Genomic DNA, 25520 nt, shown 5'->3' with positions numbered 1-25520 from the left:
TTATTCTGTTATACACACACACAAAGAAAAAACAAACAAAAAAAACCCAACTGGCACAAATGATTTTGAGATTTGACTCAAGACAAAGAGCTTCTCTGACTCAGAGTAACCCGCTCTGACTTCCTTTCTGAAGTCTTTCTTCCCCTTTGACCCATTCTCGCTCTATGCTGTGGTGATTGTGGTTTCAAAAACACCTTTCTCTGTGCTCATTCTTGACCTCACTGCGCAGAGTACAAAGTCTCTTTATTTTCCATCTTCATTGAATCTCCACTGCTCAAACTCTGCAGATGTATTATCTCTCTCAGCTTTTGTCTGAAGTCCTTACATGCAAAGTAGTAAATGAATGGGTCGAGGCAGCTATTTAGACAGCTGAAGCACAGAGACAGCTTGTAGGCTGTGTAGATAGACTTCTTATAGTAGAGTCTCAGCACGCTATGTATCAGCAGGAGGATGTTGTTTGGACCAAAGCAGAATGTGAAGACTAAGAGAACAATGACTGCCAGACGGATTGCTCTCTTTTTCTGGGATGTCTTTGAATCACTGGCCAGCTTGCGTATGACACTGATGTAGCAGAATGATGTCACACAGAACGGAAAGAGAAAGAGAACGAAGACCATGCTGAAGAGGAAGGCTGCCCAGGCCGCCATGGATGGAAGCATTTCTGTCTTCAGTATATCAAAACAGGTTGTAATGTTAAGCTGAGGAACGCGATAGGTCAGGTCTGTCGTCATCAGTGGATACAGAGTGCTCAGGACCAAACCCCACATGACGAAGCAGCTGATAAAAGCGATCAGTCTCTTCTTCCTGATCCGCCTGAACAGCATGGGCCTGACAATGCCCAGATAGCGGTCGATACCGATGGCCATCATTGTAAGGATGGAGCAGTACATATTGGAGTAGAAAACGAGGGTCACAAAACTGTAAATGGGAAGAAAGAAAAAACGTTTTCTGTTTAATTGCTGGCTGAAGTAAAAAAATAATCAGTAACAGGTTCAGGAAAATGAAGTGAATCTCGACTACACTTTCGTATATTTTCTATTTAAAGATGTGACTACTTTCACTGTCATAGCATCAAGACTGTCACGCTCTGTCTCCCTTGAAATATCTGTATAAAATCAGTGTAATAGAAGAAAAGCTGTGGCACATGTATATATATACCTTGATATATCTATATAACTTTGTTGTCTTCAACGCAAGTTTTTTCTGCAGATTAATCAATAATCCCCCTGTCCCATTAATGTCCGAGTTTAATAAAAAGTACCTGCACATGTTTGGTCCCAGATTCCATTGATATCCTTGGAGCTGGTAGGAGATCTGAAAGGGCAGAGCAGCACCGAGAGCCATGTCGGTAAGGGTAAGATTTATCATGAAGATGATGGAAGGAGACTTGGGAGAGGTACGGAAGAGGAGAAGCCACATGGACAAGCCATTTCCCACCAAGTTAATGCCGGTGATGAATATGTACAAAATAGAGATAGAGATGGCGGCGCCAGAATTCTGCAGAAAGTTTATCGTGGCGTTGTCTAGTTTGCTGGAATTCACCTTCATGTTTGAAAGCGAGCGGTCTCTCGTCACCTGTGTGCAAGGGTTCAGAAAAGCCTTGTGAGGTTCACAGAAGACAAGTCAGTTTTTTCACAATATACTGGTGGAAGTAAAGAAATGTTATTTACACTCTAAAAATATATATGTTGGATTTACCTAAACAAGCATGCACACCAATCGCTTAATAAAAAAAGAAATAAAAATCAAGCAGCTGAAAGTAGCCTCTAATATTACAATGGCAAGTCAGAAATCTTTTTTTAATTTTGAGTGTGAAATATTTACATTTGAGTAAGTCATGTAAATTTAATGTACCCGGCCAAAGTAACCAAGCTTAATTAATGACTCCATTTCACCATTCCTTTGTGCTGTACCCTGTTTGGTTACATGATAACAGCTTTTTGTTAACATCTGAACAGCAGCCATGGATGAGCACACCGAATGGATAAACACCGACACTGCTCTCGCCCACACAAGCATTGGAAACCACATCACTTGTTCCCAACAATGAAAGTGTAAACACAATCTTAACTCAAATGAAAATCACAGCACAACTAAAAAAAGAGAAAAGAAATAAATCAGTGCAGAACTGTCCTGGTGACAAAAGTGTCAAAATCAACTAAACTTAGCACTAGTGTAACATTGCATACACAATTTAAAGTACAGTTGGAGGGATTGTTTGCACTGACAGCTTGCAGCACATCTTGATGTCCTGCATTTCTCATACATCAATATAAATGACTGAGGGAAGAAAAAAACCCTCTCATCCTGTCTGAAGTGCTGTTACAAACAGTATTTTGCTGCAGAAACACGAATGATTGATCTCAAGGTGTGAAACAAATACCTTTGCCCTTATTCCAGGAATCTATTTCTGTGTTGATGTTCGCGTGCGAGCAGCACATGTGTCGGGTGGAGTTTTCACACAGGAAAAAGGTATGCATGATTTGTGGTGCAGAGTGCCAACTGTTGCTATGGCTTATTTTTTTCAATCTTGTGAAATGCTCTGGGGAGCTGATTTGTAACCTGTAGCAAACAATATCCTTAAAAGGCTTAAAACCGTAAACTGAAACTGCGAGACGATGAACGCTACAGCAAAAGCAGTGAATACAAGCACTTTTTCCTCACGCGCCATGGCCCGCATGGCAATCGTGGTGAACAAAGTTACCACATTACAAAGAAAGGTGAAATCTACAGACCACCAACTTTGAGTCATTGAAAGTTTCTTTCAGTTTTAAGCCATGGGAATTACGTTATTACTTCATCGCTGTTACTGTTAGTGACGACAACACCATTTTGGTAACTTACCCTTTTTCATTTCCTGAAAACTATTTCTCATACCACTATAAAGGCACATTTTTACTAATGTGTTCTTCAGAATTATATTTTAACATTACATAAACTCACTCACATTGCCTCTCATGAAATTTGTTCAAACTGTTGTCGCCTCAACGCTGTCGTAATCGTTTCCTTTTTTAACTTTTAACTAAAGCACATGTATTTAAAAAACAAACAAAACAAAACATCATGTTGAATCTACTATTAGTGAAAAGGTAAAAATGAATACAAACCATCTAAAATAATAACAATAACAACTGGGCTCGTCTTTATTCAGTAACACACTGGGAAATAATGCGTATTGTATACAAGAGCTGAGAACTCACCTTTGCGAACACACGCTGAAGCCACAAGTTGGCATCTGAGTGTCAGTTATAGATGGGTTACAGATATTGTGACTAAGGAAGGCTGCTGAGGAAATGGGGGTTTGAACTTACGGTGCCAGAATCGCAGGAAATGGATCATGTGACAATCTTTATCCTACCAACTGCACTAACGGCCACCCATTAGATTCAGTCTTGGAAATTACTTGCAACAAGGCAGACATGTGTGACTCACCTCAAGCTTATGAGCACACGTTTACTTGCCACGTTCCCCCACGTGCTCGTCTTATTCCTTCCCATGTTCGCCATAATAACTTCAGCTATGGCGCTCCTGTGTAATCGGTTATTTAGTAAAACATTGTGTGACCGAACTCTACTGAGAGCTTCTAAGAAATGAGACTGGAAATGTAAAAACCCACTATGTTTGTGTACAGATTTATAGTAAACTTCTTAAAGTCTTTGGGAGTTCCCAGAGTGTCATAGTGTCTCTTTCGCTTTTGCTCATTAAGTGAGATTATAAAGAAGAGAGAAGGCATAAAGTAAAACCTGTGACATGTATGCCAGTGTGTGGCGAGGAGGAGGAGGGGGGATAAATTTGAACAAAAACTGAGCAAAAATAACAAAGTTTAAGGACTAAAGACTATAAAGAGGGATCGTGAGAGAGTTTTTAGGTCTGAGGAAATACCAACTGCCACCTTCAACACCTATATGAAAGTGTGAACATATACCCACGAATGTGATATTACAGTTGTTAAGAGTCTTGTGAGTGAGAATGCATGTTTTTCGCACGTTCATGAGAATTACAGTGTGTACATGTGTGCTCTTATTCTGCTGGTTTCCTGTTGATTATGATACTTCTGCTTTATCTGGGGGAAAGATGACAAACTGTGTCTGTGAGGATATTCTGAAGAAAGAGCAAAAACAAAATGCATGAGCAACTTTTCTTCAATGTCACTTGCGACCCAGCCTTCAACAGTCTCACTTCACCAACTTTACTCTTCCTGCAACGACCGAATACCAACTATATTCATATGCAAACAGTAATGACTCATAACTAGCAACTGTTAATGCATATTATGCACAGGTAAATCTGGCTTCACCCAAACTGTTAGACAACCACACTAACAGAAAAAATTAACGGTTTAGTCTTTTTATTTTATCACACTTATGGAAAATTAAAGCAACAACAAAATGATCCAAGAGGTATTACATGTTTAAACACTGTCAGTTTCCATGTTGGGACACGTGCAAAAACAAAAACAAAAATATAAGGCTTTTTAAATGAATATTTGTAGCTTCCCCATTACATTTAGTTGATGGCTTTATTAGAAAACCATGCAAAGAGCATAAAAAATTAATAGTGGTCACCGATTGGTGCCATACTTTGCAATTTTACATAATTTATTTATAGGAAATACTTTATAGAAATGTAGAGAATGTGTTCTTCCTGGCTCCTGGGTGATCAAGTACAAAGCTTGGCTCACACGCAAAAACAGGATCTCTGTTGTAGAGACAGAGACGCCTGAAAAATAGGATGGACCAAATTTAAGACACGCAAGTAAAATGGAACATTTCCCCTCATTCGCTCGCTTTTACACACAACAACACACACAAAATTTCCTGCCTGGCATTGTTTACATCCATTTTCTATACGTTCTAGTTGCAATATTCTTAGTTTACATAAAATCTATAAGAGCATTATAAAATATACATGATCTGAGAACTATAGAGGATGCAGAGGATGAGGCAATGGTCTCACAAGTAAACTACTGATGGATGCTGCCAATTAGCTGCCTCCCACAGGGATCACACTTCAATATTATCACTACACAGAATGACACATAACTGGCTCAAGTGCTGATGAAGTTGAAAGTAGCTAGCAGAGCAGTTTCAGTAGCAGCTATAGCGCCAATCTCTGAATGAGAACACAGGAAGAGCAGGGCATAAAACAAAAAAAGATTTGTTTCACTGTTGTGCTATCATTCTGGTATTCTTTCCTCCAAGTCTTCATGCTCGAGCAGGCAAAAAACCCCCAAAACAGAATCCTGACCAACACCCAAATCTCTGAATTTCATCACACCTAACACACAGAAAAATTACTACTAGGCTGCTTTTGAAGTGATTTTTCTTTCTCAGCGGGGTATATTCATCTTGAAAGCTCAGTGATAACCAGTCGAATCTGTCACCACCAACTTAGGTGAAGGATGAATAATTAACTCGTTTTTACCCCTTAAAGCGTCCACACTGCTCACTGCTCATCTTTACTTTTCTCAAAACCTTTCTCCAGCCCCGTTGCCATGGTCGCAACCTCATAACAGTGCTCCGTCCTGGATTCAGGCGAGTGGCCCACAGGGATGCAGTCGTAGCCTTTGCCTGCCGAGCTCATGCGCTTCCGGTTGCGTGCACCTGGCTGATAGAGCTGCATGGCTGGACGGTCCTGCAGGGAGAAAAGAGCGCAGGGACATGGGAGATACGCTATATAGTAGCAACTTGATTACACTGAGCCTACCTACTATGTGTGGTTACTTGCAATTTGTGATTACAATAGTGCACACTATGGGTGATTGCAGTAACTATCTCCAAGGTTAAATACCATTCATTCAATTTCTAAAAGGGATCTGCTTATTCATACACAACAAAGCAAGTTCACAGTTCTTTTGGGTGAAACTGCTGCATATAAAGCTCTACTGAAGTGTGTGAATGTGTGTGTGAATGGGTGGATGACTAGATATGTAAAGCGCTTTGGGGTCCTTAGGGACTAGTAAAGCGCTATATAAATACAGGCCATTTACCATTTACTAAAGTATTTTGTGATTCCAGTGGGAGTTGCACAGAATCTGGTAAATTGCTTCAAATAATAGGGTATTAAAAATTGTTATTTTGGGGGTTGAAAACCATGTGGCTGAAAAAGAACAAAAGCAAACAAAAATAAGTAGTGAATTTACAGCTGCTGGCATCATCTCTGCTTGAAGCCTGAGGCTACACTAACTGACACCTAGCTCTAAACACAAATGAAGCTGTGAAACTGACAGCCTTCAAACAACAGTGTGGGTTTCACAGGTCTGAGAGTCTGGCAGGAGCAAAAACAAAAGTTGAAAAACCCACTGATGATATCTTTGTTTATGATGCATTTAATAGTGTTTTCACAGGCCTGCTTGGAAGAAACATAAGCTGGCCTACTATCAGATGGAGACAGTCACACATAAATCAATATCTGAAACAAGTCTACACAGATGAACAAATTAGTGATGAAACAATCAGCGATCGCCTTCTCCCCATTCTCATGCTCACCTTCTCGCTCACCTTGTTTCGGAGGCGTTCCTTCCTGTTACCCAGGTCCTCTCTCTCCTCCTTTCCTATCTTGTCTCCACTGTCAGGACAGTAGGAATAGCCATGATGGTGTCCTTCTTTCTTTGCTCGGTCCTGGCAGTAGCCCTTCCCCCATTTGGTCTCATCCTTCCGCCGCATGAACTTGTCAAACTCATAGTGATGCCTCTGTCGTTTCCTCTCTTCATCTTTCCCACGGTGATCCTTATCTCTCTGCCTGCGCCCATGCTGTTCTCGCTGCTCCTTGTCACTCTCAGGCTGACCTCTAGTGGTCAGAATATAGATTGCAGAAACACCAGGTTAGACACCAGGATGCTAGTTGCAAAAGATTTGCATTATAAGACATCATGGAAGGGTTTTAAAAGTATTTTTTGGTTTTTCTGCAATACAATTTGTAATTATTAACTGTATATTAATGCTACAAAGATCAATGATTGTCCTTTAGAATACATAAAATATTGCGGCTAATATGTTATGTTAAATGCAATCAAAATATTTACGGTATTGATTTATGTTTTGGTACATATATATGTCTGAAAACTGTCCATAGGGGTGCCGTATTTTAACTAGTAGTGATCTAATTCTGTCAGCCAAAATCAAAACCAGTCAACATGTCTGAATGATTTCACAGTCCTTACTTGTCTTTGGGGTCCTTTGACTTTATTTGTCCTCCAGTTTTCTCCCATTTGCCTCTGTCTGTCTCTCCAGTGTCACTCTTGTCCTTCATTCGGTCTGAATCCACATCATCATCCCGGTCACTTTTCTTAAGGAGCTGAAGGAGCACAAATAATACAGAAAAAACTCCATGTCTACACGCCACTGCATGATCTAAACAACAATGGTTATTTAATGAGATTTTTATGCTGACTGGCTACCTTAATTTTAATGTCTTTGTCAGACAATTTCTTCTGCTTTTTCTGCCTCTTTTCGCTTGCGTCTCTCCTCCTCCCGCCGCTTTCTCTTTTTCCTCCTCCCTTTGCCGCTTCTTTTCAAGCTCTCTTCTTCTTCTCTCCTCTCTCTTCTCCTCTCTTATTCTCTGTCGAGGAAGATGGGACAGCTTGAAATAGATGTTTCACATTTCAAAAACACTTTGGAGATAGCTTCGCCTTCCTACCTGTTTCTCAATTTTCTTATTTTTGATGTACTCCAGCAGCGGTGTCGTCCGTTTGGCTAAAATCAAGAAACAATAGAATCAGTTAATCAATATATAAAAATCTGTGGTACGCTATTAGTAGGCAGATGGACACATGAAGATATTTTACTGTACCTATGAGCTCTCTGGTCTTGGCCTCTATCTCTCCTAGCAGTGTCTCAGGGTTGGCCATAGACTTCTCCTCGTCACAGGAGTAATTCTCCAAGAACCGCTTATATTCTGGATCTGACCCAGAATGGAACAGATACTAAATTAACAAGTTCTGACCTAAATGTGTCCTATTTAAACACTTTTGATTCTCTGAACATCCTAAACCCATGTAAGAATGACAAACTATATTTAGGACAGCTTTAGAGCAGGACAGACTCTAATGTATTTTACCTTCTTCAATGCTCCCAGCTTTGGCATCTTTTTTCTTTAGCTTCTTCTTCGAAATCTTTTGAAAGGGAGCAAACTCTACGACTGCAGGATACTCTTGGCCTGAATAAATATTGAAACAGAAAGCAGCCCATCACTGACAGACTAGCTATCAGATAGTAACAATGGCAACAAAAGTTTTAAAGTGACCTCTTTGCCCATAAAGATTATCCTGCAACCGTAAAGCAAACATGCTTTTATTTGCATTTAACATAGCAGGATAATGTGGCCCTGTGTGCCAACAGTGATGCAGTGACAATAAAGTTAAAATGTGTTAAAAGCAGGCAAGAAGTACCTTTGTTGTCTATGAAGACATAGCCATCAAATCGGTCCCTAAACAGCAGGATATCCTCAGGGTTTTTAAAATTGATATACGCTCTGGAGAACAGGTGGGGGTACAGACTGTGAAGAGAAAATGGCATCCCAAAATTTCATAATTACATTTGTAAGAAAACAGAACTTTTAATCACCTAGTTCAGAAAATATTGATACCTTTGATCTGCTGGGAAAAACTCAAAGTAGTCATAAGATGGAAGTGGACTCAATTGCTCTTCTAGCTGCTCCTTTGACAGGTTGGGTGGGAGCCTTCGAATCACCACCTATAAGCATGTTTGCATGTTTGTTATTTTTATTTAACATTTGTTTTACACAGAAATACAGTAAGATAAATAAATCCATCAACTTTACAAAGGCACAACATATACATACCCCAAAAACCCCCTCCATATAAACTCATGTTGTTCAAAACTTGACACCAAAGAGCTACTTGAGGCAAATGCGCAGTCATTGAAACTATGAAAATATTAACTCAACAAAGAATTTAAACAGGCTCAAACACGATATAGCGATGTAATAAAACATTAGCAGTGATGGGAGCCAACACACTAAACAATTACTGAGTGTCTGCTGCAGCAATTCTTACATTCAAAGAACACGGGAATGATATTAAGGCCTAAAAGTGGGGTTACTGGGCATGCATGCTGAAAACAAGAAGTGTATCGGAGACAGTTTTGAGAATCGCCAGCAGTCGTATTCTGCATTCCGTTGAGCGTTACATGGGAATGTCATCATAAAATACCAACGTGAAGAGTCGTTACATGAAATGAAATCAGACTTAAACGTGACATGTAAGCTGAGAGGAGGCTGTAAGTGGGTGAATCCACGGGATCGTCGTGAATCCACTGCCTCAAACTCTCGTCGCTGTCCGCGGTGCTGAAACGATCCCTCCGCGTCTCCTCCATGACGGCCCCCCCAAGCAGCGTAAACAATGCGACACGGTTCAAAAGCTCAGCTACCCACCTTTGTAAACACCTCTTTCTTCTCTTCTTTCTGCTTAGGGTTGCCGGAAGTGTTTTCCTGCTCTCTTGGGATGTCCCTAAACTGTATCTCGACGACGCTTTTCTCCTTGCCCACGGTCATCTGGTCCTTTTCAGACCGCATCTCTCTCCATCTCCCTTCTCTTCGCCCGCGTTAAGCCACCGAGTGCTCGCGAGAATACAGTGATGTCGCGAGCGGACAGAGGCTGGAAAAGACAGCTTTGATATCCCGAAGGCCGAAAGAACAGGCGGCAAACTATTTAATCAACAAACATTGTTATCGCTTTTATATCCTTTTTGGAGTTTCTCTCTCTGTTTTTAAGCGGTTTTATGGTATGAAGTTTACGTAGTTTCCCTGTATGGAGCTGTTGTTCTAGCTTGGTCAACAACTGAAAGAAAAGAAAATTTAAAAACTAAAATAAAAAAAAAGCAAAACAACTAAAATAATAGAAATAAACAATTTTATAAATAAACAAGGGAAACTATCCACTTGGTTGAAAAACGCATTTATTTAGTTTAAGCATCCACAACGGTCTTTAATCAGTACCGAAAAGTACGTAAGAAACAGTTCTTGCAATAATTACACACTCCCACTCACGCAGTGTGTATGTAACTCTATAAGACAGGCTCTTTCGGTGTCACTGTGAGGATCCCGAGGTGGGCTTCATGTCGCACTGACTCGCAGACGATGAGCTGCCCGCAAAACTCCACGATTCATGGCAGGAAGACTGGCTCGCTGACCGCCCGTGGATGTCTCGACAGGGAACTGCAAAAAGGTCAACAAAGCCATCTCTTCACATCGGACTCGGCATGGATGTGCACACGGCAAACTGGCGAATTTGTCCACAGTGGAATAAACCTCACACTTTTTCAAACCTATTTTTATAAACAAGTACTTTTATTCTTTCCAAGTACAAACAAGTTTTTTTCTTTAACTCAGCACTGAACTTAGGTTGGCAGCACACTCACTACTTAGGAAGGTTTCCTTGCTGCTTCTGGTCTCTGCACACAGCCGAGGTCCCTCTGGTGTCGACTCTGAGCTCTTCATGCTGGGGACAAAAGTGGAGCAGGTGTCCAAGTCCCGGCAGACCTTATCGTGGGTGTAAATGCCGGTTGACTTAGTTGGAGTGCAGCCCATCTCTCCACGCTCTCCATTGAACAGAAGGACCCCACGGTAAATAGCACAACCCTATCTGTCCTGTGGCTCTCAGAGAAGCGATGGAGACAAGTTCGGTGTTTTCACTCGAGCTCAGAGATCCCACCCCTCTCCTTAACTGGAATAAGACACGTGAGAGGCTGCTCAATGCTGCAGGTTAGTTCAATGCTGTTGATCTGCAGCAGATTCCTGCCTTTCCAATCAGCTTTTTAAAAGTTTTAAACACTTCTCACCCACAATGTTTTTTTTTTTTTTTTTTATTCCACAGAGCTAAATATATATATGGAGAAAACAAAAGCTGTTGCTTTTTAGAGAAGTTACTAGAAAAACAAGCCAAATGTTTCCCACTTCTAATTTTGTGATACCAGGTTTCATTTTGTCCCTACTGTTTGCAAACACCACCATTCTCAGCTGTGAATGACGAGGTGTCAAAACCCACACAATAAAATGTGTTTTGTTCCTTCAAATCTCTCTGTTTAGTGGTTCAGTTGAACACATTTATGAGCAAACAAATTTTCGTGTTAAGTTGCAAAGAACTCTTTCAACCACCAAACGTATAATCTACAACATTTCAGCTTTGACAACTTAGTAAACAAATGTGTAGAAAAAGAAAAATATTTAAAAACTTCTCATTATTATTCACCGAACCAACTGTGTTTAGTAGATTTTTGAAATCAATAGTAATAATTAAAAAAAGAAATGATTAGGTGTTATTCAACATTTCTTTATTTCAAGATAAATGCATTGTTTCTTGAAAGAATAATCAAAACGCTTTCCCCCACCAAAAACGGCTTGTTGTTAGCTGGCTCTTTATTCAAGTTGAAAATCCACAGGTTAAGCATTGGGGGTGGGGGCGCTGCCACAGGAACTGTAGTCTTTAATTTATGACGTGAGGCGTGTGGCTTCTTTCCCCTATTCATTCAAGTGTCATAGGAACACATGATCCCAGTGTCTTAACCCAAGGTCCAGTGCTGTGCCTTTGCTAGGCCACGTACTAAGCACCTTAACCAAGGTATTCCCCTTTTAAAGTGCATTCATGCAAACATAATATGCAATACAGCAGGTGCCGTATCAGATTTAATCTATACTTACTCATGTTAATAATGTTCACAACTGCCTCTTCTGTGTTTTGCTGCTTAGAGAAACAACAATACTATGCACAAGACGGGGAAACCTCAGGAAGCCTTTGGTAAAGAGCAGGTGCTAAGGTTTTGTGTTGTCCTTGGGCATGGATATGTGAACCTATGCCACCCTGTTGCCACGACAGTTCCACCTCGTGGCAGAGATCACGTGCTGGTGTCTGATAGGGTGTCTAACATCACGTCGCTCTCGTACATGTCACACTCCAGGGTTAACGAGAGCCGAAGCGGCGTCTCCAGCATCATCTTGTCCTGATTTGGGATAGGCGTTTCCAAAGACATGATGCTAGTGTCTTCCAATCTCGGAGTGGCTAGAAGGTCATCAGGCTCTGAGGTGTTCAGCATCTTCATCAGCGCTGGAGTGTTCAAGTTGCCTCGCACCTTATCGTTGATGTCTGTGCCTTAGCAGAAACAAACAGGAAGACTTCATTTTCTGAGGCAGATATCACTCATGTAATTACAATTACGCAGACTTAAAAGGACAGTTAAAGCCCAAATCTATTTTTTTATAATTACCCCTTTAGTCTATAGTGCTATTAATATATTGCTGCAGATAGCTTTGGATTTCAGTGGAGAATATTAGAGAAGATTATGCTTTTCCTGAGAAAGTCTTTTTGCAACCACAGCTAGCCTCCAGACCCTTTTATTGTCTATGGTGGCATCACAAATACAAGGTTCCTAAGAAGGTGCCTAATCTCACACAAAGGAAATACCCTTTTAGATAATAAAAAAAGGTGACTATGAATATTTTTTACAGCTAAATTCTTTAACAATTTACTTTATATGAGACATAAGAAATGTGAAAATATTTTCCAAAATTGAAACCAACCTATATATGCATCAGTGTCACCGATGTACATCTCGATACAGTGGCCAAGCATCGTCACAGAGAAAGTGTCATCCCTTTTCAGTCCCAGTGCCTGCCAAAGAAAGACAAAAACCCCCCAACAAACTACTTTAACCCTTTTTTTTAAATGATAAAAACAGATTGTTTTGACTATGTTTTATGTGCTAATAATACAATTATGTGATTTTAATGGCTGCTAGTATTCTGGACAGCACCCTCAACAACAAATAAAGAATTAAAATGAACGTTTCAAGAGCTAAAATAAGAATTAAAACCAAACATTGATCAAAGTCATGCATTATATCTGTGGCTTAAAAACCCCCAAAACAAAGTCACTGCTAAATCAAAAATACCTCTCTGCATTGGGCAATATTATATTTTTTAAGATGCAACTATAATATAGCTACTTTATCTTATTAACTTGTGATAGAAGTCAAATTTTTGGAGCCAAGTCATTTTATATTTTAAGTGAACCTGTACGATATCTAGACGGTGTATAGTTTATGTCAGATTATTCTTGTGTACTTTTTTTTTGGTGTACGTGTTTGGTTAACTAAAAAAAAAAAAAAATAAAATCTCATAGGCTATACATTATTCCTTCTTTCCTACTAAAAATGCTACCTAAAATACCAGTAACACAGTAATCTTATGAGAGATTCATTTTAGTAACTTTGTTTCAGACTGTTAAGAACCCACAGGAACTCCAACTCCCTGTGAGTGCCTCTTACTAAAAGACAAACAAGGAACAAAACCAACGGATCCCTTTAAAGTTTACCGTGTGGAAGTAGTCAATAGCACTTTCAAAGTCACCCATGAGGCTGTGCACGTATCCTATCGCAGCATAGGTGGAGGCGTGCTGAGGGATCAACACCAGAGCTTGACGGTGGTACTCCAGAGCCTGGTCGTACTTTCTAAGGAAACAAACACAGCAACATGCAAAGCTGTTACTCACTGAGTGAGCCAAACATCATCAGCAGGCTTTACATGTCATAAATAGTGCATTTAAAATGATTACAAAACTTTCCATTTCTATGTTTGCTGATGGAATAACAACAGCTATATAATTTTCCAATTTATATGTAGCGAAATTAATCAGTAACTATAAAATCAACTTTGAGCGTATCATGTACCATGGCAATGAGACATAACACAGTCTGCAAATACAGTCTTGATGTAATTAAGTAGTACTTACTTCAGTTTCCGACATACATGACCTAAGTTGTTTAACAGAGGCTCCCACTTGTCCACAGTAACCTTTAATTAAAAAAACAAAATTACAAAAATATTGCAAAGACTTAAGTTTTCAAGACATGGATCACCATTGATGGTATCAGTTAAAACAATCAGCTGTTACCTCATTCCCTATGGCTTTGATCTTCTCCAGTGCATCAAGAAACAACTTCTCTGCTGTCTTCCAGCTGAAACAGAAAAAATGTTCTTAGAAAGCAACTAAATAACTGTCTGCAATCTGTGTACTAACACATGACAACAGTGCACTCTATACATTAGGATTTACTCAAATTTGCAACATCTCTTAGATCTCTTACATGGTTCCTACACTGTACTTAAATACCAAGACTGTATAAAAACCAAGATTACATAAATGCAAACACACGTTATGCAACGACTTCCTCAGATGGCTACTTGAGGCTGGTTCCAAAATTGTTGTCACGGTCCAGTGATTTCCAACATTACAGTTGAAACTCGCATATTTACAGAACAAAAGGTCACAAAAAGCAATTTGTCCATAAACTCCCCCTTCATGACAACTGTACATGATTTAGACAACTTCAATGAACTAAAGCTTGAAATAATGCATAATTAAATGATATCTGTGTATGTGTGTACGTGTACACTTGGGTGCTCACAAAGGCAGCAAAACTTGGTAACTAGCTGCTAAATTTACCTCATTTAATTATCTGCTTGTTAAGTGACGCACCAAAACCTGCTTACGGGGCCAAGCTCCTACTCTGTTCATTAAGGCTGTCGTCCTTTAAATGTGCTGTAATGCTTTACATCTTTGTTTAATTTAATATAAACACCCTCTAAAAATAAGCTCTGATCATTGTCGGCTATTCATGTGCATCACATTTTTAGGCTGTTTGAATGGGTAGATTAAGCTGAGGTTTAGCAATTTTCCAAAGGAAGTAATGCAAAACACGCACAAAAATGTTGATGTCTAACCTCGTGCTATGGATGGATCATTACAGATGTTCTGTTGACTGGAGTTTGTTTTAAGCGTCTTTACCTGCCCTATGATTGCATTTTCTTTGCCCACCGGGAAACCTCACATTAAGTTTTATTGAAGTAGAAAAAGTTAATGTTCATCCTCCATCACTACTTTGCTAATGTGTTTTTAATATCCTAATTAGCTACATAGCTTTGTAGCTAGCTACCACCTAGATCAACTTCAATGTACAAACATTGCTGTTGTTTAGTTTTCTGTCTTCATTCAAGTCTGAAGTGATACCAGAACAGCACATTTGAGCTTTTTAGAAATCACTCAATCAGAACATGGTATAATCATCTTCAGGTGGAAACTGCTGAGCTAATTTTGTAACTGTTAAACTTCTTAAATCCTCTTTTACATAGATGCTTGGGTGGTTAAGCTCTACTGTAACACCCAGAAGAGCAGCCACACTGATCATTTTATTTAAGATGAAAGAATTTGGGCCATTTTTAACTCTCGTTCATACCACAGTGTTTGTTTGAATTTGTAAACCGAAGCAGAGCTGCAGACCAACAGGAGACATGAGCGTAATTACACCCATCCATTCTATACAGTTTATGATACCAATATCCATTTGCTGATGACAACATTTATCCTAAATGTGTCCAACAAAAAGTTTAAGGGTGTTTGTGCCGTCATACTCACTCTCCATTTTGAAATGCAACCACTGCCACTTCATGAATGACAAATGGGTCCTCTGGAGCAATGCTAAGAGCCTGGCTGAAAAAACGTTCTGCTAACTTGGAGTTGTTGGTTAATCCATACTCCAACCCAATGTAGAGCATGGGCAAGTGACACCTGTGTAACAGAGTACAGGAAACAGGAAAGCTGAATCTATCCTCATCTCATGTTTTACAAGCACGTCAATGCACACAGAATACTCAACAATAACATGACCTGACTTTTACATGTGACAGTATGTTGTGTTTCTTAGTCACCATTATAGTCTAGAAAGATTCAAGGAGTCAAAAGCATGCACTTAAGCATGAATGTAAAGCAGGAATGTCACAATGACCCCAAAACAACACCACAAACACACAAATAAAAGGTTGCAAATATGGCTGCAGACATTTAAGCCAATATTTTTTTCTTGTCAATAGCAGGAAATGCTTTTATACTCGTGGCTCTCAGCATGTAATCTGGCAAAAATACAGCAAAAATATATGTATGTTCAACACAACCTGGATGGCATTATGCTTGGATACTGCTGAGGTTTTTAAAGGACATGATAGAAACATTTGACTCTTTTGTAATTAAAGTTTTAACAAAATTCTTTACCAACCGCAGCTATATACAGACAAACATTTTACATGCGTATGGATCATTCTCTGACACATCAATCATCAACCTACCCTTTCATCAGCTGAGCAGCAGTGAAGTAGGCAGCCATGGCTTGGTCATGCTCACTCTCCACCGCAAAGGAATGCCCATAGGCAATCCATGCAGGACCGTAAGTCCTCTCCAAAGTGGTGGCTTTGCTTAAGGAGATGTACAACAGCAAATATGTTTGAGAGACCAGAACATAAACTGTCAGTAACTTTTTTTTTTTGTAACAAAAAGGATGGATTTCTCTTTAAGAGGCAACATAAATACCTGAGGTATCGTCGAGCATGTTCGTTTTTATGGCCAACCATGAGATAGTAGCAACCCACAGCAAACCAAGACACCTGGTTAAAAGGTTTTTAGTTATCAGCAAAATAATTGGGGGAAAAAAATGTATAACAGATCAAATAATGAAAAAAAAACTTACTGGGTTGTTGGGATATAAGTCTACAAGTTTGTGTGAGAGGTAAAACAACTCTGCACGGACAAAAACAAAACAAAAACATTAAACTGATATTCAGGGGAACCAAACTAAACATGCTGTATGAATAAACCCGTGTATATATTTTACCATTTGCTTTTCCAAGCTCCACCAGTGTTCCTATGTGGACTGGCAAACAGCTGGCGTGGAAGGGGTCTTTAACCATTACCCTGTAATCAAAACAGGTGTACTTCAGGTACATCACCAAAATCAGAAGTCACAAAAAATGTATTTGCTAGTCATTCATAAATCTAAATGTATACAAATATAATCTAGCGTAGTTAAAGAGCAAAATCTACAGCTAGATTTCATTTTCTTAGATTCTACAGTGACACTAAGTCTGCTACTACTAAATGAAAACCCTGGGACACCTACATTGATGTGAGTTTGTAGCACATCTTGAAATCACAGTTATAATAATGCCTTTCAGCAAGAGACACGACGACATCCAAGTTGTCCTGAAGACCATTGACCATCTCTGGCACCACTAAATCACTGGGCTTGTTATACTGCAGAGGAAAGCAGAGAGAGCATGTGTCAAATTCATGTCTGTGAAAGCACATAGCAAGGTTAAAATGTGAGATGGTGTGAAAACAGACAAAACCATCACACAGCAACAACAGACAACAGTCACTCTACACACTCATGCTTATAATAACTGCATAGAGATCATTTTTCTATAATTTGTTATCAGCAATGGCAAACCAGTGAGCTGATATCACAAAAAATATCCTTAATCATAAATTCACTGTTAGCGTTGGGCCTTTGGTTGCAATCCTTGAAAAGAGGGGGAAAAAATACCCCCAACTTTATAAATTCACAGTTAAAATCCAGTTGTTAAACTAAATGCATAACCCCTTACCTTCTTTAATTTATTCTCAAAAAGGAAGTGTAACAGCTCCTCTTCCTCCTCAGTACACTGTTGACTCAGAGGAAGGGAGTCGAGGAACTCCTTCTCTGTTGAAAGATGAAAACGTACAGCGTTGTTATAAACTACTGGAATTATTATGGCATTAATGTGCACAAAATGGAATTCTTAGTGCACACGCTGGCCACAGAGTCTCACCTTCCTGTGCAGTCAACATGTGGTGGGACGTTAAAAGGTCAAAGGCTTCAAAGCAGTACACATCCAGTTTCAAGGCCTCTTTGTAGCTGGAGGTGGCCAGTGGTCTGTTATCCATGGCATCATAGATCTTACCCCGCAGGAGGCAGATGGAGCTGCTGATCTGAAATATTTCATTGGGAGCAAAGATGAATAGAAAGAAAGGTTGAGTCTATGACACTGGACATAAATTCATAGAGTGTTAATACTCCATACACAACAACACTGGACAGCATTTTGAGATAATTCTCACATCCTGAAGGAAAGAACAATTTATGCTATTTCTCTACAAACAGAATTTGTGTGGATTGCACAGGGACATAACTCACTGGTACAAAGGATCCTTCATGCCTCAATACGTGTTTGAAGACCTTGATCATTCTTAATTTGTTTGAAGTGTGGGTGCTTATTGAGGAACTTGAGCATAGGTAACTGGTTTTTAAAATAGATTATAGAATTCACTAATCTCAAGTCCAAAGGAGGAGAGTTACAGAGTCTGGGGGACATTGTTTGTGCTAAAATGTTTCAACCCTTCCCGAACGCTTCTTTCACTGCACATGAAAATGGTTTTCGCTAAAGGTGGAAACAGAAAATGTGGTTCACAAAAGGTACAAATATACTATTAAGTAGGGCTGCTCGATTATGGCAAAAATGATAATCACGATTATTTTCACTGAAATTGAGATCACGATTATTTGACGATATTTATTTAACCCTTTAAGACCTACTATAGAACCAAGTCCACCAGAGCTTATATTATTTTTTTACATGCTGTAGTGCCATTTGTGGGAGCATTTCAAGTTGCTATACATCAATACAACTGTTATAGCCCATATTTTAATAATATGTATGCATTAAGTCCATAGTAATTACATAAATTGCAAAAAAGTGCAATAAACTACAAAAAAAATTGAAAATCGTTTTTGTTTTGTTTACATATATTTCTACTTGGAGAAATTTAAGAGGTTTATCCCTCAAAACTTTAAATACAATAAAGTTGCAAAAAATAGTTTACAACAACAGGAAATTTATTTTGAGTGTCTTCATAGTTTTATTTTGGAGATACAGCAATTTTTATATACTGCAGGAAAAACAAAAAACAATCCTATGATGCAAATTTGCAAAGAAAACAGCATGTGCATCATTTCACTGTGGGAAGTGTTACGAACAGCTGATAGGAACGGCAAAGCGTGTTTCTGGAATATTATGTTTTTGTTCCTGCAAGCGCTTTTTATGCAATTTTTGCAAAGCTATATGTGGAACGAAACCGTGACCGAGGACAAGCTGATGGCATCAGATGTAAGTACAACTCCTCCGGTTTCATATGCAAAACAAATTATTGCGCTAGCTTACACGGTTCAGGTTCTACAGGGATTTAAAAATAGTTACGCAAAACGGAGCGTGCTGCTCTGACCGGCTTTAAAGGGTTAACAATGACTTTAAAAAAATAATATAAAATAGTGTGCAACACCACTGAAGTTTTTTTTTTAAACTCTCTTTTCAACCAACGGCAGTCACTCTCCAAATAACTTCTGCTTAGCTTTCCGAGCTTCCCTCGGGTCCTCTTAATCAGCGGTCTCCAACCTTTTTTGCGCCACGGACCGGTTTATGCCCGACAATATTTTCACGGACCGGCCTTTAAGGTGTCGCGGATAAATGAGGGAGGGGCTAATAATCGGCTCAGTCATTTTTAATGATCGTTGAAAGCCCAGATCGTAATCGTGATTAAAATTCGATTAATTGAGCAGCCCTACTATTAAGTATAACCTAGCTGTGTAGACATAAGAGAGCTGGTGATGTGCAAACCAAAAGTGAGCAAATGACTCAACTGAGCACCGCTCGCTGCACTCACTAGTTGTACTCAATAACACAGGAAGAGCAAACGATGAATGGAAATGGAAGATGTTTACATGGTAGGAAAGAAGAGCAACCCAAGATACACCATCGCAGATAGAAAATATTTCTCAGTTTCAGTTCCTGGAGAGTTACAAGGCTCGATTATGTTTGTTAAATTAAATTGTTAAGCAGTTATTTCACTTTTACTTAAACTGGATATGAAACTCTACATGTATTAAGGTAATTTCCACCATGGAGCCCTGCTCTAATTGACTGTCACAAATCTAACACTGTCTGTGAAGCTGGAATTACAAAAAATAAGTGTTTTAAGTTAAAAGTGACTGTTTTTAGAGCATGTCTAGCACCATCTTGTCCAGTACAGACTGTGACTTCACTAGGTTGATTGCTGCTAACAGACTAAAATTAGTTCATATTAGCTAAATAGTGACAGAAACAATATCACAGTGGAAAAAAAGAAAGCTAAAACTAAAAAGCAGTCTCAGGGTGTCATTTTTATATGGCCCCTGGCTGAAAGAATTAGTTTCATGTTAAAAAACCAAAGCTATACTGCCTACTGTCACTCTGTGTCTCTTAAGCATCAAATGGTTTCTCGTTGTTGGTTAGTTGTTAAATACTTTTGTAAATGATGTCTGTGCGAAGGAGAGTGTGCTTGAGTCAGGTGCTCCAGCAGTTTAACAGACTGACAAGCTGAGCTGAAGTTGACGCCGTCTCCTCTGTATTCAATTTTCCCTCGTGAGGTCATGTGAAAAGACCACGCCAGCTGGCAGAGCATGTCCAAAGGATGCAATCAGCACTATTTTATACAATAATCTAACACTCAGTTATCTCAACGTTAAGTGTCTTTTTCTAAGCATACCCAAACAGGTTACAATATAACTGGTTACTACATGTGATCAGGCCACAAACATAACACTAAGTCAGTATTGTAGAATATTGTCCGCAGCTAAAAAGTAAGGGGCTTTACGAAAATTCCTAAAGTCCTCAACAAGATCAACTATCTTCTTACTGTTATGTATGTTTGTATGCACCTCCATCTCCTCCCTAACAGGTGGGCCAATCTGAATGAAAGTTTGCAAGAACATCGTCACACATACAGCAATTAACTACACTAAGCGGTGCAAGACCAAAGCCAAGAAGATTATGAGGGATCTCTCCCATCCCAACAATGGACTCTTCTCACTGTTGAGGTCTGGGAAGCGCTTCTGCTCCCTTAAGGCCAAAACAGAGAGAATGATGAGGAGCTTCTTCCTCTTACTCTCTGTCATTACTACACATCAGTAACTGTTTATTCCACTGTATACTAGTGGTGCAACGGATCAAAAGTCTCACGGTTTGGACCGGATCATGTTTTTTTCGTCACAGATCGGATCAAGTTTCAGATCCAGCAGAAAAAAAAAAGAAGAAAAAATTTAACTCGTCATTTACTTATTTATGTATTTTTTGCCTATTAAAAACATTCAACTCAAGACTCATTCCACGCAATTATATAAAAACAAATTAAGGTGTAATATAGGGCAGTACAGGGCTTTCTATCTACAACTCCACTGTGATATAATGAGCGGTCAAATCATTTAAAAATATAACTCATTAAACATACACACCACATGGCAACCCAGACTTACAGAAGCAGGGGACATGTCCCAATCCTTGGTTGATTCTGATGTCTCATTGTCTTCCTTTCCACTCCTGTCCAAAAGCTTTTTGCTTGCTGGCTCTTCTGCATCTAAGATATCCAAGGCCTGCTGGAACTCTTTGGCAGCATACTAGAAAAAGCAGAAACAAATAAGAAGCATTAAAAATGACAGATCTAATCGATTATCTGCAATTTAGAAGATTGCAGAAAAGGCTATAACAACTGGCATGTTGTGCATCTTCCATTTACTTACATGACACCTTGCAGCAAGATACTGACAAGCTCCGTACAGCTGTTAAAGAGAAGACAAGAGATGTTTAAAACTTTGGTCTGACATTATGCTGCTGACTTTTTTTATGACAAACAGTTTAACTCTAACACACACCACCCCCGTACTAAACACGGTTATAAAGGCAATCACCCACTTTTCAACACTCACGCAACGCACCTTGTCAAGTTTACGTGAACGGAGGGCATGGGAGGCTCTGTGGTACTGTGAGGTCAGATAAAGGCACTGAGCAAGCCAGTAAATATCCTGGGGATCTTCTGTATGTAAACAAAGTCGATAGGGTTATCAGTTTTAGAGGTTAGGAAGTTATCGCTGGCAGGTTTCACACCAATGAAGATGTGCTAGGATGCTAATCTGTTATCCGCCCAGACCGCTAGTAAAACTTTCTTTCAGCTGCAACGTAACAGGAAAACGTAACCACTTCCCATGAAGCACCACACACACCATCATTAGTTTTGCTGACAGGTTAAGTAATGCTACTCTAACAGACAGATTAGAACTACCGTAATTTGCTCACCGTGAGAGAGAGATGCTATCTTGTCGGCCCAAAATAGAGCACTCTGGTACTGTTGCTGTAAACAAACACACAAAGGCACCGCATCAGTCTCCAAAATATATGTCAAGCTGCTCACTGGCTGTTATTTGTTAAAGAGGAAAACAGCAAGAGTTCGTTACCACTGACACCAAACGTGCTAAAAAAAAAAAAAAAAAAAAGCTAGCGTAAGCTAGCAACACAGAAACTAATATTTTTTTCCTACCTGATCGATGTATTGCCGCACTCGCTTTCTGAGTCTGTCGAGGTTCATTTTGACTTTTTAAAAGTGGACTGTCAAAAGTTCTGACTATCACAAGTGTGTCATTCTAAGAAGCAGAGGAAGCAATGCACTAAAACACTACGTGAGATCTCGCTAGCTGCGTAAAATCAAACCCGCGGCTTCTTTCTGCAATGAGTGCTCCGCTAAACCGTTCCGTAAGGAAACTACGTCGTGATAGAAAGTTCCACGTTGACGCTCCTGGCCCCCTGGCCGCCTAACCTAACAACAACAACAACAACAACAACAACAACAACAACAACAACAACAACAACAACAACAACAACAACAACAACAACAACAACAACAATAATATATGTTATTTCAGTGTATTTCCCCTGTTTTTATTTGTCATCACATTAACAACAGTGAAGACAGATACAACAGGAACACCTTTCATCTTACAGCAGTTAAATAAACACAATACATGCATAACAAATAGAATAAATCGGCAGAATGGTATAGGGATAAAAGAGAAATACATTTTAAACACTAATGACTAAACAAATATCTTAATAATGTAAGAAGTATTCTGAAAGTAAAAATATAATAGAATGAAGTCAGGATAAAATGAAATACAAATAAAGTAACAATATGAAAAAAGGAAAAAGAAAACTGCATTTAAAATTGCTTACCTAATCACAGAATAACAAATACTGCATTAACATTTTTCCTGTTTTTATTTTTAGGTTTATTAGGAGTCCTTGGCATTTTTAAATACATCAAAAACATGTGACTTGTCAATAGAATGACTGCTTTAATTGATTTATTTTGAATTTTAGGGTGTATCTTGTGATTTCTTTCTTTCATTCCTTTTCTCATTTGGTAGTGCATTTGTTTTAAAGGTATCTGTGTTCCTGTATCCTCTTCCTTGTTGCTCGTTTTTCTTCTTTTGCTTTGCACCACATTTCCTGCTTACCTTGCTGCTTTTTTCTTGTCCCTAGCAGTGACACATGAGATCAGGTGTTCACATTTTTATCTGATTTGTACATATAGTGTGAAACAAAAGCATATAGAGCATAGAAGTTAAGGAATGCAATGCAGCTTTAAGGGAGAAAGAAAAGGACACCTTTTGCTGATTTTCTCTGTCATGAGGATAGTGACTAATTCTTTCCATCACTTCGGTAGTTTTGAGCCAATCCTCGTGCCAAGCCCTCACATAGAAAGGTTTGCACTGGCTCAGTTTAAGCTGGATCCTTTGATTCTCTTGGGCAATTCTGAGCATTTCCAGCTGCTGATTTTTGTTCCCAGGGCTATATTGAAGAAAAAGAAAGCACAATTAAGCCGCCTTATTTCTTTGAAAACCCTATTGTTCTGACACCGTTATTACGAAACTTAACTGACCTTTTCTTTTCATAGAAATTCCAGTTGTCGACTCTTCCAGGTGTGCTCATAATATGTGATATATTCTCTCTAAGCCTATTGTTTTCTCTCTGAATCTCCAGCATCCTCAGCGATTCAGTCTTAATTCAACAAAATGTGATTAGAAACAGTCACATTTACAGGAGGTTATTCTAACTACATGTATGTAAAAACTGTGTTTTAGTCACTCTAAAACATTGTTATTACATTGGATCACTTCAGGCTTCACAATACTTTATTCTACACTGACTGGAGGTAAAAATAATTTTGTGATTCTAATTATTCATTTAAATTTCTTATGTTTTCTCACTCAAAGGACAACCTTGTGATTCTTCTGCTTGGGAGTGAGGTGACTATATGTCTTTGGTGGTCCCGTGTTTACCACTGGATTTGCTGTCATCACCTTGGGGGAAAAAACCACATACATGTCTGTCTGAGGCGGTAAACCGTGATTATCCTGAATTTAAAACAACTGTATAAAACAAAAAGGTAGATTAGTTTGTAACAAAACCCCCCCCCAAACAATCTAAGGTCAAGACATTTAGAATATGGGCAAACAGGGAAAATGATGACAAATGTTTTTTAAAAAAATGTAAAAATCAAAGACTTTTCTCTTAACTCTTTTTCTGTGCATGTCGTATGCAGCCTGGTCCAATTTCTCCTGCAGGTATTTGCTTGCAGTGGGAAACAGGGGCACTGCTAAGGGATGCAGCGACAGCTTCCTGTAAAGAGAAAACAGAAAAAAAGCTGCAAAAAACCAAGCCCTTTACACTCAGCAGAAAACAGTTTCACACATTTTAATGATACAATGAAAATGAAGAAAACTATAACAAATAAAATCCACATGGGGATTGTTTTAAAATTGCTCAAGATTATTTAAAATAGAATCAGAATCAGAATACTTTATTAATCCCTGGGGAAATTATGTGGGTTATGGTTGCTCCAGTCCAGTAACATTAAGAAAAACAAAAGCAAAAACAAAAACAGACTAAACTATTAGCAATACAATATATTAAGATACAATGAATAGCACAATATAAGGAATAGCACAATAAAAGTATGGGCAAATTATGCAAGAATAACAAGCTCTGGGATGCCCTGTCCAGATCAGGGGTGCTTCTTTTTTCTAGTACCTATAACTTGGCCATCTCCATGTCTCTTATACACCTGCTCTATGTGGCAGGTATGTGTTTCTGTTTCATGGACTGTATGTTTATTTATGAGTGCTTTAGATTAACTTATTTGTATCCAGTTCCAGCCATGTAAACGAAGTGAATCCCCCCAAAGGTTCACGGTCCCTGGAAAGTTTCTGCAGTGGAAAATAGGCTCATGCAAAGAGGACAGCTTTGCCGAATAAATAAAGCAGTAGGGCCTATGTAGAGATGGGACTTTTTTTCCTAAATTGTCCAGCATCTCTTAATCCAAATAAACGACGGACAGTTTGTTAACAGGGTGCATCAACAGTTGGCGCGTACGCCAATAAATCAATTAGCGTAAATACCCTCGGGCTCCCTGCCTCACCTTGCAGTCTGTGGTTGCCCTGCTTCCTTGGTTTCTTTACTCATCTTTCCGAGAGTACGCTGAACCGTCCGCGCGGACTAAAGCTCAGAAAACTGCAGTGTGTTTCGTGCCAGTCATACACGGTTGCCATGACAGCAGAGCGAGAGAGCGGAGATGAATGGTTTCAAACGATGCGCCTGTTTGGTTTGTTCCACACAGAGAAACACATACAGCCACAGAGATAGGCTAATTAGCGAGCAGACTGTGGAGCGAGTGGCTGTAAAATGAGCCGCTGTGTGAAGACGCATTTACACATAGTTCAAAGCTGAAAATGAGGAAAATGAGCTAGAACATAAACTGCTTTTATTTATTTATTTTT

General features: G+C 39.2%; 4 protein-coding genes across 5 annotated transcripts; all 4 read right to left on the bottom strand.

The window, feature by feature from the left end:
* Positions 1–157: 157 nt before the first annotated feature.
* Positions 158–1560, bottom strand: p2ry8 (P2Y receptor family member 8). Its single transcript, XM_080903159.1, has 2 exons — positions 1262–1560; positions 158–918 (listed from the first exon to the last, which is right to left on the bottom strand). The coding sequence occupies exons 1-2, from the start codon at positions 1546–1548 to the stop codon at positions 219–221; spliced, it is 987 nt and encodes a 328-aa protein (XP_080759285.1). The 5' UTR covers positions 1549–1560; the 3' UTR covers positions 158–218.
* Positions 1561–4339: 2779 nt separating this feature from the next.
* upf3a (UPF3A regulator of nonsense mediated mRNA decay) lies at positions 4340–10981 on the bottom strand. The gene is given in 13 exon segments (XM_080903303.1): positions 4340–5634; positions 6489–6789; positions 7163–7296; positions 7400–7438; positions 7440–7487; positions 7489–7560; positions 7639–7694; positions 7792–7902; positions 8059–8157; positions 8390–8496; positions 8587–8693; positions 9394–10176; positions 10380–10981. Coding segments are annotated over 12 exon segments (1404 nt in total). The 5' UTR covers positions 9535–10176; positions 10380–10981; the 3' UTR covers positions 4340–5445.
* A 342-nt stretch (positions 10982–11323) lies between these two features.
* cdc16 (cell division cycle 16 homolog) lies at positions 11324–22423 on the bottom strand. 2 transcript variants are annotated; one of them, XM_080903302.1, is made up of 18 exons: positions 22226–22423; positions 21985–22039; positions 21627–21721; positions 21432–21470; positions 21168–21308; positions 17653–17812; positions 17449–17543; positions 16962–17095; positions 16677–16756; positions 16533–16582; positions 16376–16449; positions 16135–16260; positions 15428–15580; positions 13907–13970; positions 13745–13806; positions 13328–13463; positions 12535–12625; positions 11324–12106 (listed from the first exon to the last, which is right to left on the bottom strand). In XM_080903302.1, the coding sequence occupies exons 1-18, from the start codon at positions 22271–22273 to the stop codon at positions 11853–11855; spliced, it is 1857 nt and encodes a 618-aa protein (XP_080759428.1). In that variant the 5' UTR covers positions 22274–22423; the 3' UTR covers positions 11324–11852. The 2 variants fall into 2 exon arrangements, with proteins under 2 accessions (XP_080759428.1, XP_080759427.1); XM_080903301.1 differs by having other exon boundaries at positions 11326–12106; positions 21627–21724.
* A 314-nt stretch (positions 22424–22737) lies between these two features.
* On the bottom strand, positions 22738–25219 carry cfap97d2 (CFAP97 domain containing 2). Its single transcript, XM_080903370.1, has 6 exons — positions 25163–25219; positions 24261–24363; positions 23964–24044; positions 23624–23742; positions 23349–23532; positions 22738–23219 (listed from the first exon to the last, which is right to left on the bottom strand). The coding sequence occupies exons 1-6, from the start codon at positions 25204–25206 to the stop codon at positions 23058–23060; spliced, it is 693 nt and encodes a 230-aa protein (XP_080759496.1). The 5' UTR covers positions 25207–25219; the 3' UTR covers positions 22738–23057.
* Positions 25220–25520: the final 301 nt, after the last annotated feature.

Source organism: Rhamphochromis sp. 'chilingali' (genome assembly GCF_963969265.1).
Source record: "Rhamphochromis sp. 'chilingali' genome assembly, chromosome: 14".
In the NCBI taxonomy this organism is placed as follows: Eukaryota; Metazoa; Chordata; class Actinopteri; order Cichliformes; family Cichlidae; genus Rhamphochromis; species Rhamphochromis sp. 'chilingali'.
Note: the sequence above shows the minus strand (reverse complement) of the source record. Positions and strands in the feature narration are given on the sequence as shown.